The sequence below is a fragment of the Meles meles genome, chromosome 20 (genome assembly GCF_922984935.1).
Source record: "Meles meles chromosome 20, mMelMel3.1 paternal haplotype, whole genome shotgun sequence".
NCBI lineage: Eukaryota > Metazoa > Chordata > Mammalia > Carnivora > Mustelidae > Meles > Meles meles.
The window spans coordinates 16,948,539-16,963,550 of NC_060085.1; the positions used below are offsets into that span (position 1 = coordinate 16,948,539).

Genomic DNA, 15,012 nt, shown 5'->3' on the forward strand with positions numbered 1-15,012 from the left:
TCTGACGCTCTGGGGCCTGGGTGCAGCCCCGTGACCCCCTCCACCCATACCGAATCACAAGAATCACAAGAAACTCGAAGCCAAGAGTGGGGGAAACCGAGGCTACCCTGCTGCCCCTTGGGCCAGGTGTGTATGGCCAGCCTCCACTCCTTTCTGTGTGACCTTAGGGAAGTCCCCAGCCCCCACTGCTGGGTCTCTACATCGTCCAGTAGAGCGAGAAGCCAGCGTTTGTCTGCTCCAGAGCCTGTGACCTTGGAAAGGGTGGTGGAAGCCTAATCCCAAGAGGGGGAGGACAGGTTCAGCCTGTAACAAAGGAGCCCGCTGTCTGCTGTCTGGTCCCCCTCCAGGGGCCATGCCAGTCCCCCCAACCCCCATCAATTCCTGTGCAACTCAGCTTCCAGGGGATGACAGGAGTCATTGCCCCTTTCATGGCTGACAGCACTGAGGCCAAAAGGACCTGTTGCGGGCATCAGAAGAGCAGAAAGGGTAGCCCACCAACCTCCTACTCAAGTCTGAGGGGTTGGGGGTCATGCCTCATCCTATCAAGCTGAAGAGAGATCCCCCAGTGAAGGGGGCTCGTGATGGTTCAAGGGGTTCCTTCCCAAAAGAGCAGGGTCCCGGTGGGTCTGCAGGTCCCCGGCACATGGGGGTGGTCAGGCAAGGGGTTTCTGGGGCTCGGGAGGAAGGGTCAAGGGCTGGAGAGTGGCCGCAGCCACATGCAGAGAGCAAAACGCTGTCCAAGAGTGCACATTCTCACTATGTGAGACAAGCAAGACAGGCAGGACAGTCCTGAGCAGGAGGAAGCTGATTTTGTGTTTGGCTTTTCTGGGCCAGAACTTCCCCTCTTTGGGTCTCAATGTCCTCATCTGTACCTGTAGCTGAGGGAGGAGCTGGGCTGGAGCAGGAAGGGACAGTCCCCCTCCGCTTCCTCCCCGCAGCCCAGACTTCCTGTCCAGCCACATCTAGGGGAATTGGAAGGCTGGGGCTGGTTTTCCCTTCACCACCGCCCACCCCCAGGCTGGGTGACCTCACCGGCATTGCAAAGCACGGTATTATTATCTGCCAAATGGGGCAAAACCTGCCAAACCTCTCTGTCTCTCTCTCAGATAGGGCCAAGTCATCTGTAATGCCCCCAGAAGTGTACGAAGGATGACCTCCCCGGGCCCATCTGCCCTTGGTTCCCTGCAACATGGCCAAGGGCCCATGCCCAGTCCCACCACAGAGCGGCACACACCCGTGCAAACCACTCCCATGTCCCCCCGCACACATGTGTGATTCCACAGTCATAGGGATGTGTGGTGTGCACACTTAAGTGTGCCACACGGACCCATCTACTACTGAACTCACTGGCAGGACTCCCATGTAGCACATTTCAGGAGGCAACCCTGTGTGTGGGTCCATGTGGACCACGTGCCCATCCCCATGGACACAGACTTACACACTGCATCATGCAATACACACGAAGACTCACACTCAGACCCGCAGAAAGGCGAGTGCAGAGTGTGCCTGCGCTTCTGGGTACATGCGTGCCCTGGGACACAAGGTCTCACCAGGTCCAAGCCCAACCCCAGAATTATTCTGGGCCAGGCCTGGGGCCAACAAGGTCAGAGATGGCCAGCACCCAGCAGGCCCCAGCCACTGTGTCACAGGCCTAGGTGGCCCTGTTCCCCACCCCCAACCTGACCTCACCCCCCACCACCTCCAGCCCAGGCTAAGTCCAAGATATCTCAGATCCCAGCTTGGCTGTGTGGCTGGGAAGATACCCAGTCCCAAGCCTTTGCTTCACCAGCGCTGAGCCTCAAGCCCTGGCATTTCTGGCCCCAAGAAGGAGCTGTCACAGTTTCCCCTGGCCACCATCAATTGACTCTGCCTATGGCTTCCAACCCAGAGGCCCATGAGATGGGACTGGGTCCCCACCAGAAATCCACAGGAGCTAAAAAGAGCACACAAAGAACAAACAGGGTTCCACAGGTCAGTCTTCATGCCACCATGCATGGAGTGGGGACACTTGTCTTCCAGGGGAACCTGGCTGGGGAGCCTGAGGGTCTAGACTTCTGCCAACCCAGACTTGATGGCCCTGCTGGTGGTAGGGTGCAGGGGGATCCTGGGCAGGACTAGAAATAGTACTGGGCAGGGGCAGAGCCTGGGTCAGGGGCCACAGACTGAGTCTGGGTCCTCCGTTCCTGTGTGCCCTGATGGAGGGCACAACCCCTCTCCGGCCTTCAATTCCTCATAAGTACACGGAGGAGAGGAAGAAGAGCCTTCCAAGATAGAAAAGGCATTTTAGCTTTTGGGGTGTTTCTTTCACTGTGGTATTTCACATTTTGGAGAATTGGAGAAAATGCAAATATTTGACAGGCATTGAATGAGGTGCTGCTGGGTTTTTTCTTTTTAAAAGATTTTGTTTATTTATTTAACAAAGACAGGAGAGAGGAAACACAAGCAGGGGAGGAGAGAGAGGGAGAAGCAGACTCCCCACTGAGCAGGGAGCCCAATGTGGGGCTCGATCCCAGGACCCTGAGATCATGACCTGAGCCAAAGGCAGACGCTTAACAAGTGAACCACCCAGGACCCCCAGTGCTGCTGGGTTTTACTACTGTGTGATATCACACTGCCTTTCCCCACAATAACCACAACAGTCAGAACGACTAGCATGGCCCAAAGGCTTGGGACATGCAGGGGCCATGATACTGCTGTTGTACCCATTTTACAGGTGAGGGATTGAAGCTCAGAGAGGTTAAGTAGCCCACTGAGGTTTCACAGCCATCAAGATGACCATACCCCTGGAGTCTTAGTTTTAAGCTTTACTAACTTTAGATGTTATAAAGTATAAAGCTACAAACCTATAAGAAACATAATTTGAAAGTTTCCTTAAATTTTCTTTATGCTACTTTAGTTTTGGGAACTTTGGATAATAACTTCAATGTTTTCAATCCACTTTTGCCATCTCTATGGGCAAAAAAAGGAAATTCGAATAAACTTCTGAACTGTGTTTCTTGTAAATTTGTAGCTTCATACTTCTCAGGTTATAAAAGCTTAAAACTGTCCTGTTTCAGGACTCCCTGTTTTTTTAAAGTCAGTTTAACTTCAAAGCCTGTGCGACAGTATTTGACAGTGCCTTTGGGGGACACGTGGGTCTAGGATTGTCGGGCTGGGTAAAAAAAAAAAAAAAAAAAAAGCCTGCAAAGAAATGGAACCCATGTGGAACAATGGCTATCTCTGGGGACAGTAGGGACACACATGATTGTATTCCCTTTCAGATTTCTTCACTGAGCTTGCCCTACTTCTTGGATGGAAAGACTGAACGTTATAGGAACTGCGTCTCCTGGGCTCAGCCATCCTATGCTCAGTACTCCCGTAATCCTTAGTTCAATATTATGGTCCCAACAGCCCCTTGATGACAGTCTTTCCATTCCACAGATGAGGAATTCAAAGCAGAGAGGAGTAATGGCTCTCCCAATGCCATTGTCAGGCCCACTAACCTCAGCCCAGTCCAGCCAAGGCCTCTCTGACCCTATGTCCCAAGGCTGACCTCCCTGGCTGGTCAGTGTGGCCTATGACAGATGGCATGAGGAAGCGGGAACTTTAGCAAGTGACTTGAGCCTTAGTAGAATTCCTGTTTGTCTGGCTTGGGTGAGCATGGGGAGGATGGGGTGGCCCAGTCCACCCAGCCCTCAGCCTTGGCCACCCACTGGCAAGGGTCCCTTGAGCCAGCTGTCCTTTGCCAGTGGCTCTTCTGTTTCTGCCTGCCTTGTGATCTTCCAGACCTGTCCCCTGTGGGTGTCCACAGCTGGCCCTCTGCTCTCTGCTGTCACTTGCCTTGGTCCTTGCCCATCTACTGCATCTCTATGCTCTGTAGCTACAAGGTCCCTAGTTCTGAGGGCGGACCCAATGCTCGAAGCCCCTCAGCCTTCTCCCCTGTCTGTGGTGATGAAGAATGTAGGGTCCAACAGCTGGCTGGTTCTCCAGCACTCTGAAGGCACGAGATAAATAACAATGGAAGAAAGGAGAGAGGAGGATGGGAGGAAGGAAGAAAGGAAGGGAAGAAGGGAGGGACGGAGGGAAGGAGGAAAGGGGAGAAAAGGAAGGATGGACCAGAGAAGTCTCCCCATCCCAGACCTCCCTCTTCCTCCTTCAGAGCCCCTGTGGTCTCTACAGCTCCTCAGACCCACCCTCCCTCCATCCCTGGGTTGTCAAGGCTCATCGTGGGTTGACGACCAGAGAACATGTGGGCCGGGTTCAGTGTGAGGTCAGGATCATGGCTCAGACTGGAGTGACAATGGGGGCTCAGACTGCGGCAGAGGCTCAGGGTCAGCCAGAGTTAGGAAATGGTCCTCCAGCCCTTCCAGGTGGAGCCTTCCCTGTCTCGTGGGGCAGCAGATGCTGGCTTCTTCAGGAACCTTCCATAGTACTCACAACTAGAGCGCTGACCATACCATCCCCAGGTCCCCATCCCCCTCTCTAGCTCTGGTGTTCAGAGTGACCAGACCCGTTTCTGGGCAGGAAGCCAGCCCAGAAAGCCCAGGACATCCCTGAGCGCCCGTCCCTATGGCAACCTGCCTGCCAACCCCCCTCCCCCCCACTAACACCCACCCCCAGCCCCGACCCGGCCAAACTACCATCACCAGCCTGGGTCCAGTAGGGTTTTTCAAATTCAGAACGTCAGACTGGCAAGGGCCTCCTAGATCAGCAGCATTTGCTAGCCCCTCCTCCCCTTGCCCCAGATGGAGAAACTGAGGCCCGACTGGGGTGGGGGTGGGGGGCTGGGGGGGTGGGGTAGGGGTGGGACCTGTAGTTCAAGGACCCGCCCCCAGCCCATCCTCCTCCTCCCACCCACTCCCACCCCTTGAGCTGGCTGGGTGAGGCTAGGAGAGGGGGATCCAGACTCTGATCCCCCAGGGGATGGGGGGCGGGCCCTGGGCGGGCAGCACGGGAATCAGACACCGACGATGAATAAATGATGCCCACTCGCGGCCTGCGACCAGATCGCCGCCGCGAGCGCCGGCTGGCGGGGCGATCACCCGGCCAACCGCGCCCGGCCCCGCGCGACCGGCTCCCCCCACCTGCGGCCGCGGGCGCGGAGCTGCGGGCGCGAAGATGGCGAGGCGGCGACGGGGCGCGGGGCCCCTCTGGGCGCTGGGGCTCTGCCTCGAGAGGGTCGTCGGGCAGCTGGTGGAGGTGAGGCGTGGCGACGCGGAAGGGCCAGGGAGGCTGTGGCCCGCCAGGAGAGGCTTAGGGAAAGCCCTTCTGCCTGGGAGCTAGCTTTTTCCCTTCCAACTGTCCTCGCAGACCTGGATCATGGGGTGACACGGCCCTGTCCCCTGTGCTTCCAGGCTGTGTGGGAGACTCAGCCCCCAAACTTAGGGTCCCTGGCCTGATGGGAGGGTACAGCCCCAGATTTCAGTCTGGTATGGGAGACTCACTCTGATCCTATGGATTCCCAGTCCCGGGATACAGCTGTGCTCAGTCAGCCCTTACCCTCTTGCCTTTGGTCTAATGAGGGCCAGGGAGGGGTGGGGGAGGCAGAGTCGTTGGTGTCAGTGATCTCTAGTCTGATAGGGGAGATCTAGTCCCTGATTTTAGTCCCTGAGCTTAGGGTCTGCTTAGATCTAGTCCCTGATCTTAGGGTCTGCTGGAGGAAAAAGCTTCTGCTGATGGGGGTGACGTAGCCTTGGGAAAGTGAGGGCTTTCCAAGCTGGAGGGTGGGGTCAGGGAGACAATGAGACCGAGACCGTTTACAGAGGAGCCCTGTGTTGAGTTCAGCTCCCATGTGGAACACTTGGCCCCAGAGGGGAGGTACAGGCAGGGCGGGACCCAGGGCTCAGGGGATCTTACTTGGTCATGGTGATCATGGAGAGCCAGCAAAGGTCTCTGAGCAGGGAAGAGTCGTGGATGAGTCTTGGTGTGGAAGGAGGAGGATAAACCGGAAGAGGGCATGTGGTTGGGGGAGCTGGGGGCACTGCTGAGGTAGCCCAGTAAGGTGAGGAGGACGGCTGGGGTGGATGGCCAGGAGCATGGCTGGGGCCAGGAAGGGCTGGGAGGGGAAGAGTAGGAACCATTGCAGTCTCCCTGTCCCCTCTGTCCCCAATTCCTGCTGAGCCGTGAAGGGGAGTCAAAGAAGCAGACCAGAACCAGAATTCTGAAACATGAGGCCAGATGGAAAGGCCCAAGAGGCAGGGCCAGGAAGGAGCAGGATTCGGAGCCTGTGCAAGGGGCAGAGAGGAGAGAGCAGAGAGAAAGAAGGGCAAGAAACAGTGAGGCATCCAGGAGAGCCCTTGGGATCAGGTGCCAGGGGACAGGATGGGAGAGGGAGAACAGAGTCTTATCCTGAGGACCTAAGAGGACACAGCCCTGAACCTGAGGGCCCAAGGGACAAGAAGACAGAGCCCCGTTCCCCAATACTAAGCCTGTCCATGCTCCTGACCGGGGAGGTGTGATCAAAAGACTGGGCTGGAGTCAGGTGTCAGCTCCAGTGTCCCTGTAAGGGGAGCCAGCTTGGCCTGAGTCACACAGAGTGTACCTGGACCCCTTCTTGGCTGCCCCGAGGCCTTGGGTGCAGAAACTGAGCTGGCCTGGGTGCGGGAGAAGGCGGAGGGTGGCGGTCGTGTCAGTTCTGAGCCGAGCACTCTTCCCCTGAGCCCCCGGGAGCTCATCTTCCCCCTGCTCATCAAGGGAAATTGCATTTGCAGTCCATCTGCCTGCCATTTGCCTACAGCCCGAACAAGGGCCTGGCTGAGCCCAGGGGATCCAGGCAAGCACCAGAAAGATGGGTAGGGCTGGAGCCCGCAACACCACCCACAACAGCCCCTCCAGGCATCATTCTCCAGCTGCTGGAGCCTGGGGCTCCCAAACTTTAGGTTTAGACCTTCCGCAGTGCCCACCACAGAGATGCCTGACTCTTGCCTATTACCCTCTACCCAAGATCCCTGTCAGGGTGAGATTAGAAGCTCAATTCCGCCCGGACCAAGGCTAGAACGAGAAGGTGTCAGAAGTGGGCTCTCAGCTACCCGGGCTCAGAATCTGAGATCTCGTCTCTGGAACTCAGAACCTTCCAGCCATACAGCCCAGCCAGACCAAACACACTGAGCCTTAGAATCGGGAAGCCAGCCACTGCCCAGACCCTGGCCCTGACTCTACAGACCTATGACTGACCACAGACGCATACCCCCACAGCACGCATGCCCTGTACCTACACACATGTGCCCTGAACCCAGAGAGGTGCCTGACCCCACGTACATGTGACTGACCCTACAAATGGATCCAGGTCCCCGGGATGACGCTGAGGAGGGGTATCTTCTCATCATCGTTACCACTCTGATTGGGTAGCGAGAGCTTCCCAAAGAGCTCAGGAACCACCTGACTCAAGTTACAAATGGAGAAATTGAGGCTTAGAGGTAACAAGTTTACCCTGATTCAGAGAAAAGTGCTAGGGAATCACATACCAATCCCAAGCTCACAGGTTACCTGGGACATGCTGAAGGACAGTGTTGTTGAGATGAGGAAGCTCCTGGCTTGTGGTAGGTGCATAGCCCATGCTCATGGACCAGGGGAAAGACCAGATGGATAGTTGAGCTTCGAGCTGCCTTTCCTTCCTAGAGAGCCATAGGAGACTGTGGGTCTGTCCTGATTCGGTTAGTCAGGAGACAGCGAAGTCCACAGATGCCCCAGAGTCCTCTCTCCCTCTGAGCCTTAACCAATCCCACCCCCTCCCCCTCTCCCCTCCGCGGCCCACATCCCTCAGCCTAATTTAGTGACACAGATAGGGTCATAGCCCTCTCAGTCCCTCAGGTTAGGGAAAGGTCCTGCCCAGACCCACTGGGCAGGGCCTTGTTCCCTCAGCCCCCCAGGGCAGGGCTGTGTCCCCTAGACTCCCAGAGCAAGGTGGCATCCCACTGGGAAGGTGGGATGTTCCAGCCATGCTTACAGTGCTTGGCCTCTAGGTGTCGCTGCCGCCTTGCAGACTATTTATCTCGTCCTGTCCTGGGAGGGCTCCAGGGTAGCCCATAGTCAGAAGAGGACTCTGGCAGGAGAGGCAAATGTTGAGGTCACCCAGTGGGGGTCCTGGCCAGGAAGCAGAGCCACAGGACCTGGGTCCAGCTCCACACCCCACTCCACACTGAAGATCCTTGGAAGCAAAGTCCCACAGGACAGTACTGGCCTTGCCTTGTCTCTGGCCTTGGTCCTGAGACCCCATTTGCCTGTGGGGCCCCGGACTGGAGCATGAGGCGAGACTAGCAGGCTGCCTGAAGGGTACTTGAACCTGATTGGGACAAGCCATCCACCTTTACCCCTTTAGGCCTTGGTGTCCTCAGGCACCCTGCTACTACTCCAGATCGCTGGCTCCATGGTTCTGGGGCTCTGCTTTCTTCACTCGCTCTAAACCTGGAACCTCCCAAGGTCCAGGGCATTGGCTGTGACTGTCTAAGACACCTGATTCTAGGAGATTCCGGAACACTCGGGCTGAGTCCTTACTGAAACCTGGGCCTCTCTCCGCCCAGCCCCAGCCCCAGTCCCTGGTCTCTGCCTGGCTTCACTTCCCTCTCTCCTGACCTGCAGCCCAGCACGGCCCCGCCCAAGCCCAAGCCGCCCCCGCTGACCAAGGAGACAGTGGTGTTCTGGGACATGCGCCTCTGGCACGTGGTGGGCATCTTCTCGCTCTTCGTGTTGTCCATCAGTGAGTAGCTGCTCCCCGCCCCCCTCCCACGCTGCTGCAGAAGTACAGCACCCCCCGTACCCCCCATCCCTACCAGCACCACCCCCCAGGGACTCAGAGCAGCAATTCCGGGCAGCGCAAGCAGGCCAGTTGCCCGCAGGAGGCCCACTGTGGTTTCTGGCATCTCCTGTTCTACACAGAGTCCCTGTGGAGGGTTGACAGGCTGGTGGTGACCTGAAGTATTCTGCCCGGCTGGGACACAGCCACACGGCAATTACAGTAATTACAGGGGACTCCACTGAACCAGGATGAGGACGTGTCATTTTTCCCTATCGCTGGCCTCCCGATGCTTTTCCTGCAGTTTGGCCCGCTTAAAGGGCCCACACCCAGAGGGCCCAGCAAAGACATCCTTGGCCACAGCTCAGCCTAGAGGCTCCCCAGACGCCCGGCAGATGTGGCTCCCGGGCTGGAAACCGTGCCTTGTCAACTCCCACTCCCCTGGAATGACTCACACACCCCCTCAATTAAAAGCAGGAGACCCCTTCCTCTTCTGGGACTGGGAGTTGTTGGATGCGAACTCACAACAGAACTGGGTTTGGCTTGCTCCCTTTGGCCCTTCCAGAGTAGGGGGTCTGCCAGTGGGGAAAGAAGGACAGAGAAAGGCCAGTGGAAGGGGGAGGCCGCCAGGGTACAACGTAGATAGAGTCTGAGACGCTTCCCATACACCATGGATCCGGGGAGACACAGGCAAGGAAGAGAAAGCAAACCCACTCCCCCTATACAAGATTCATGGAGAAGGGTCTCTTAGCGGCACATGAGTGAGAGAAGGCATAGTTTTGCCAGGTGGGCAAGTGGAAAAGCATTCCAGGCAGAGAGGACGGTGTAAGCAGAGTTGGGAGGAAATGGCCCTGACACAAAGTCTCAGATCTCTGCTATAGAATTTTTGCTGACTGCACCCTGGGTCTGGGCAGCAAAAATGTCATTTAAGTTCTAGCTGGAGCTGTCCCAGGATGAAGTCCCCTGGAGGGCAGCGTCCCGGCAGAGGGCCCACCCAGATGTAAGGACTCCAAGGGAGACAAAGACATCTGATTTGCATGTGTGCTTCTCCTGGCACCAGAAAGGCCCTCCTTGTGGTAAAATAATCCACACCCCACCGTCACCATTTCTTCACGGCTGGGGTGGGAGCGGGAGCTGAGCAAGAGGCTACACTTCATTCCTGGCCAAGGCAAGAACTACTGAGTCCTCTCCGTGGAGGCCCTGCGGACAGTCAGCTGTGGCTGCGGCCCCAGCCCAGGCATCCAGAGGGGAAACCATGGCCCCGCCCGCCTCCCCACACCTGCACCCCAGCACCAAGAGGCAGGATTCCGGGAGGCATCTGCCTGCTGGAGCGGTGTAGGGTTCAGGTCAAGGGAGCCGTTCTGGGGTACTCCAGGGAGCAGGAGTGAGGACACCAAAGGGCCTCTAGACACAGGCTAGCCTCTCCGGGCCCTGCTCGGCCCCAGACAGTGGAGGTGCCTAGGACCACACAAGGAGGCTGCAATGTCAGACCCAAAGAGGAGCTTGGACGTGAAGCATGTAGACCAGCTCCTACACCCCACCGTATTTCCTAGAAAAGGGTAAGAGTCCCAAAGGCCTCCGAGCAGCCGGTCTCTACTCGTTGTCACCTTTCGTGCCGGGCTCTAGGGAGCAGAGATGGCCTAGCCCCGTCTCCTGGGGACGAAGCATCTTTCCTGCCTCCCAGTCAGCTTGGGCCTAGTGGCACCGCTGTTGGTGGTGTGTCACCCCAGAACCTTGAGCAGAGGGGCTGGCTTTGGATGGGGGTGCCCCGGGAGGTCTCTCCAGCCTGGGGACTCACATTGCAAGCCCCTGTGGGGGCCCTGGAACTCCATCCAAGGCACATTGTTTTTTTCCTTCTTTGATGAGAAATGACCAGGCCAGGCTGGGTGGGGCAGGCGTGGAGCGAGGGGCGGCATCTGAGCCCTGATCCAGGTGCCAATAGCTGAGCTCCCTTTGGAACCCAGGCTTTGCGGGGCCTGGGACCAGCCTCTGGGGAGAACCTGAGCAAGCACGTGAGAGGACCCAGCGGGCAGCTGGAAGGGGTGGCCCAAGCCAGCAGGATCGGGGCCGTGGGCATACACACTGGGGCCTGGAAAAGACTAGAACCCAGCTTCGAAGGGATAAGAAAGGCTTATCCAAGGTGCCAGGAGAAGCACATGCCCCTGGACAGCCCTGTGCAGTCAGACCTACTGCTGGGGTCTCATGCACTCCCCCAGAGTTCCCGATTATTGTCAGCTCCCCTGTCCATCCATTCGGGAATCTTGTTCTGTCCTCAGGAGCAAAGGATTTGAGAGCATCTCACGCATTCATTCATTCATTCATTCATTTTTTTTTTTTTTTTCTCATTCTGTCAATCTGGGTGAGACTTAGTGGAGCCACAAGATTTGGCTGAAGGGGTTGCACAAGTTGACCCTAAAGGGTGCTCCAGCCCCGGCTACATCGGTCTAATCCATCTTCCTTAAAATAGGCCTGGCTTGTCCTGCTTGGCCATCCTGCCCCCAGGAGTCTGCCAGGAAGTTATGTCCTGTCATCCGATTTATAATAAGCAGCAGCCCGGTCCCCTCCCCCGAGGCCGGGGCCAGGGTGGTCAGACTGTGGGGCCTTAGAAAAACAAACTCAGTCCAGCCGGGTCCTGGCAGCCGTGCCCTGCCCTGCCCATCACTAGACAGGCCAGCTCCATTCCTTGGCCCAGCTCGCGTGGGCACAGCTGCCTTCAGCCGGAAAACCGCTCCTGGAATAACTATCTGCGGTAAACGCCCCAGGGCAGGGTCTTTGCCCTCTGGGGGACCCTCGTAGCCAGGAGAAGCCCAGGCTTGTCCTCAGGGAGGTTGAGGAAGACGTGGCCCTGTCCTTCAGTGTCCGAGGTCCTCTCAGGAGCCTGGAGAGGAAGCACCAGGAGTTGAGAGGCCAGGAACACAGGCCAGCGTCTGGGTGGCTGTCGTTTGAGTCACTGTGTAGGCCTCTGCCCTGCCCTCCGGGGCCCCGATCTAGTCAGAAAGTGAGATCAGCAACTGGACTTGGAGGCCAGTGCAAAAAGTATGAGACCCCCTTGTTCAGAAATTGTTAAGAACAGCGACAGCGGCCCATTAGGCCCAGTGCCAGGTCCCTTCGGAGAGCGGGTCCCTGTGTGACTCTCTGCAGTCAGCCCCACTCAGGAGAGAGATCTCAGGAAGAATCCCAGAGCCTACAGGGATCTCTTGCAAATGCAGAGCCTTCTGCCAGCGATTGCTGGGTGAGACGCACGTAGGCAGGTGAGGGCAGGTCTGAAATGTGGGGACCGTTCCTGGGATGTCTAAGCTCCAGCCTTGGCCAAGCCTGCTTTGTCCACCCGCCCACCCCTGCTACAGTCATCACTCTGTGCTGCGTCTTCAACTGCCGAGTGCCCCGGACCCGGAAGGAGATTGAAGCCCGCTACCTGCAGCGGAAGGCCGCCAAGATGTACACGGACAAACTGGAAACGGTGCCCCCCCTCAACGAGCTCACAGAGATCCCTGGAGGTGAGCAGGCAGGGGTCCCCCAGCCCCTGGCCCCCCACCACCTATCCCGGCTGAACCAGCCCCTTCCTCAGTCCTGCCACCAAGAGTGGCCCTGCTCCTCCCCTCCCCCAGCATGAGGTTCTGGTCCCTGGAGACCAGAGTGCACAAACGGGCCCGAGTGACGCGGGTGACACAAGGAGCTCTTCTGCAGGTGGGAGAGGTTTGGAAGGAAGAAGTGAAAGGCTGGCTGTGGGGGGCTCTGGTGTGGGCCCTACGACCCCCTGCCTCACCCCTGCCACCTGCCCCTCTTCTACCCCACAGAGGATAAGAAGAAGAAGAAGAAGAAGAAGGACAGCGTGGACACCGTAGCCATCAAGGTAGAGGAGGATGAGAAGAATGAAGCCAAGAAGAAGAAAGGGGAGAAATGAGGAGGGCTTCCTGGAGGTGGCAGCCCAGGCTAGCTAGCCCTAGGGCTCAAGTTCTGGCCAGGGTCCGGGCATCTTGGAATCCCAGCACATCCATGGACTATAGATATTGCAGAACACCCTCTTCTTGGCTCTGAGGGGTCTGCTGAGGCCCCATCCTGACAGCCCATTGCGGGGCAGAGACCGGACTGCACCTGGCATCCTGCCTCCCAGCCTGGACTCCACTCCTTTCACCTCACCCACGTGGCCACTCAGCAAAGGTGGTCTTGGGCCACTGCCCCCCTGCAGATCCAGAGTGGGGTAGCCTTGCACCCACCCAGACATGCCTCTGTCCCTGCTGCCAGGAACAGCAGTGGCTCTACGGGGCTGACGGGACGTGGCTTGCCTCTTAGAAGGAGACGGCAGAACTGGAGGGGCTGGAGTGTGAGGCCACAGCCAGGCTGGCCGCGGGGAAGAAGAGGGTCGCAGGGGGAAGCTGAGCCAAGGCTCTCGGCCTTCTCTAGAGAGCAGCCCCGGTAGCCAGCGAGCTTGTCCAGGCCCAGCAGGAGTCCTGGCCGGGGAGGTGACTAGAACGCCCATCTGGAGGCTGGGGAACTCCAGCCCCACATGCCAGGCACAGCCGCACTGGAGCTGAGGCTGCTGGGAAGCGGAGTGTGAGGCCTCGGGACTCGGGGCTGGGGGGTTTCAGGGGTGGGTCGGGGTGCAGAAGGCTGAGGCCTGCGGTCTAAAGGGAGAAGGGAAGAAAGCTGGTAGCAGGGCCCCATCTGGGAGAATCCAGGAAGTTCCGGAGAAGCCGAGGGAAGCATTGTGGGGGTCGTCAGGGTTCCCCCTCCCCCCCGTCACCAGGGTCACCGCAGGGGACAGTCAGGCGTGCCAAGGCAGCAAGCAGCCTTCCGCCCGTTGTGCAGAACAGCATCCGGCTCCCTCTCCTGCCACCTCAACGATGGCGCCTCAGGGAGTCACTGCTGACCAGAGTGGGGGAGGCCCACACCCCCCACCCCAAGGCTGACTCCTCGGGGAGGGGACATACAGAGGGATTTCCAGATGGCGGCTAATCTCTGCGGAGGCGCACACATCTGGGCCTGGAAACTGAGGAGACGCCATGGTTCGTGAGCTGGGGCGAGCGGCCTCGGTGGCCTGCGGCGATGTGTAAATAAAGCTGAGTGCCTTCTTGTACCTGAGTGACCTGAGATGATCCCTCAGGGTGCCCTGTCCCTGGAGCATATACGCAGAGGGTGACGCACTGTGACAGGCTGGCGGGCGGCACTGGCCAAGCAGGAGCTCCCTCCCCTAACTATTCCCCCAGCCTGAACTGGGATGAGCTGGAGGGAGAGGCACCGGCCGGCTGGGCATCGAGACCGGGAGCAAGCTGCCCCCTCTCTCCTCCTCTCCCCTCCTCTTTGTGGCCTGACCCCCATGCTGGGGACACAAGAGGGGTCCACTGTGGATCCTGACCTGGAGCTGGATGATTGTGATGCAAGGAGAGGGACCTGGGCAGACACGGGTCACGGAGCCACGAAGGGACAGAGAAACCCCAGAGACCCCGCTGTGGGCCTGGAGTCAGAACCCTGACTCTGCCCTCAGGGTCCAGCCTATGGGCTTCTCACGCAGGATGTTAAGGTTGTGGCTAAGGTCCTACGACATACAGGCCAGAGTCTTCCTGTGTGGCCCAGGCAACAGAAGCCCAGAGGGGCAGGGGCCACCGGAAGTCTGGGAAGCCGCTGGTAAAGCCTGAGGGACGTCCAGGCCGGGGCTGCATCTGCCCTGCTCCCTGGTCGCTGACCCAGGGCCTCTATTGGTCTCTCTTGGACAGGCAGGGCTGCCACCGGTAACATCTGAGCCCCGTGGGCACCTGCCTCAGGCTCTAGGCAGGGCATAGGGTTGGAAGGTCCAAGTTCACTACAGTGCTTCAGGGCAGAGACAGAGTGGGAGGGGGAGTGGCTCCAGCCAAAGTCAAGGAGAGCCTGACTCCCACTAAAGTAGCCCAGAAAACACGCTCCCTGCCCCTGCCCAGATATAGCCGCCCCTTTACTCCAGCCTCACCCTGTGTCCCAGCAGCCCCATTTCGGCCCACAGAGTACATTCTAGACCCCAGTATCATTCCTATATTCTCCCTCCACTTTCTGCGGGAGCCACCCCAAACCTATAGATGGAGACAGACACAGGGGGCTCTGCGCCTTTCAGGAGAGACAGCCTGGAGTCCCCTCTCCCCCTGCCCCCCCCGCCCCACCCCCGGCTCGCTCACCTCCCACTCAAGCAGGCCCAGGAAGGAAGCAGTGTGGGGAAGAGAAGCGTTTAATTGAGCACCTCATCTCTGCTCTGCCCGGCCCTGGGGAGCAGGGAGAGCTACATCTGCAGCATGCTGGACCCAGAGGGTGAGGACGGCACCCTCTGAGCACGA

At 58.3% G+C, this 15,012-nt stretch overlaps 1 protein-coding gene across 1 annotated transcript; it reads left to right on the forward strand.

Moving 5' to 3' along the window:
- Nucleotides 1-4,990: 4,990 nt before the first annotated feature.
- On the forward strand, nucleotides 4,991-13,276 carry TMIE (transmembrane inner ear). The gene is made up of 4 exons (XM_045991620.1): nucleotides 4,991-5,178; nucleotides 8,557-8,674; nucleotides 12,058-12,207; nucleotides 12,508-13,276. Exons 1-4 carry the CDS (start codon nucleotides 5,098-5,100, stop codon nucleotides 12,612-12,614), a joined length of 456 nt encoding a protein of 151 aa, XP_045847576.1. The 5' UTR covers nucleotides 4,991-5,097; the 3' UTR covers nucleotides 12,615-13,276.
- Nucleotides 13,277-15,012: the final 1,736 nt, after the last annotated feature.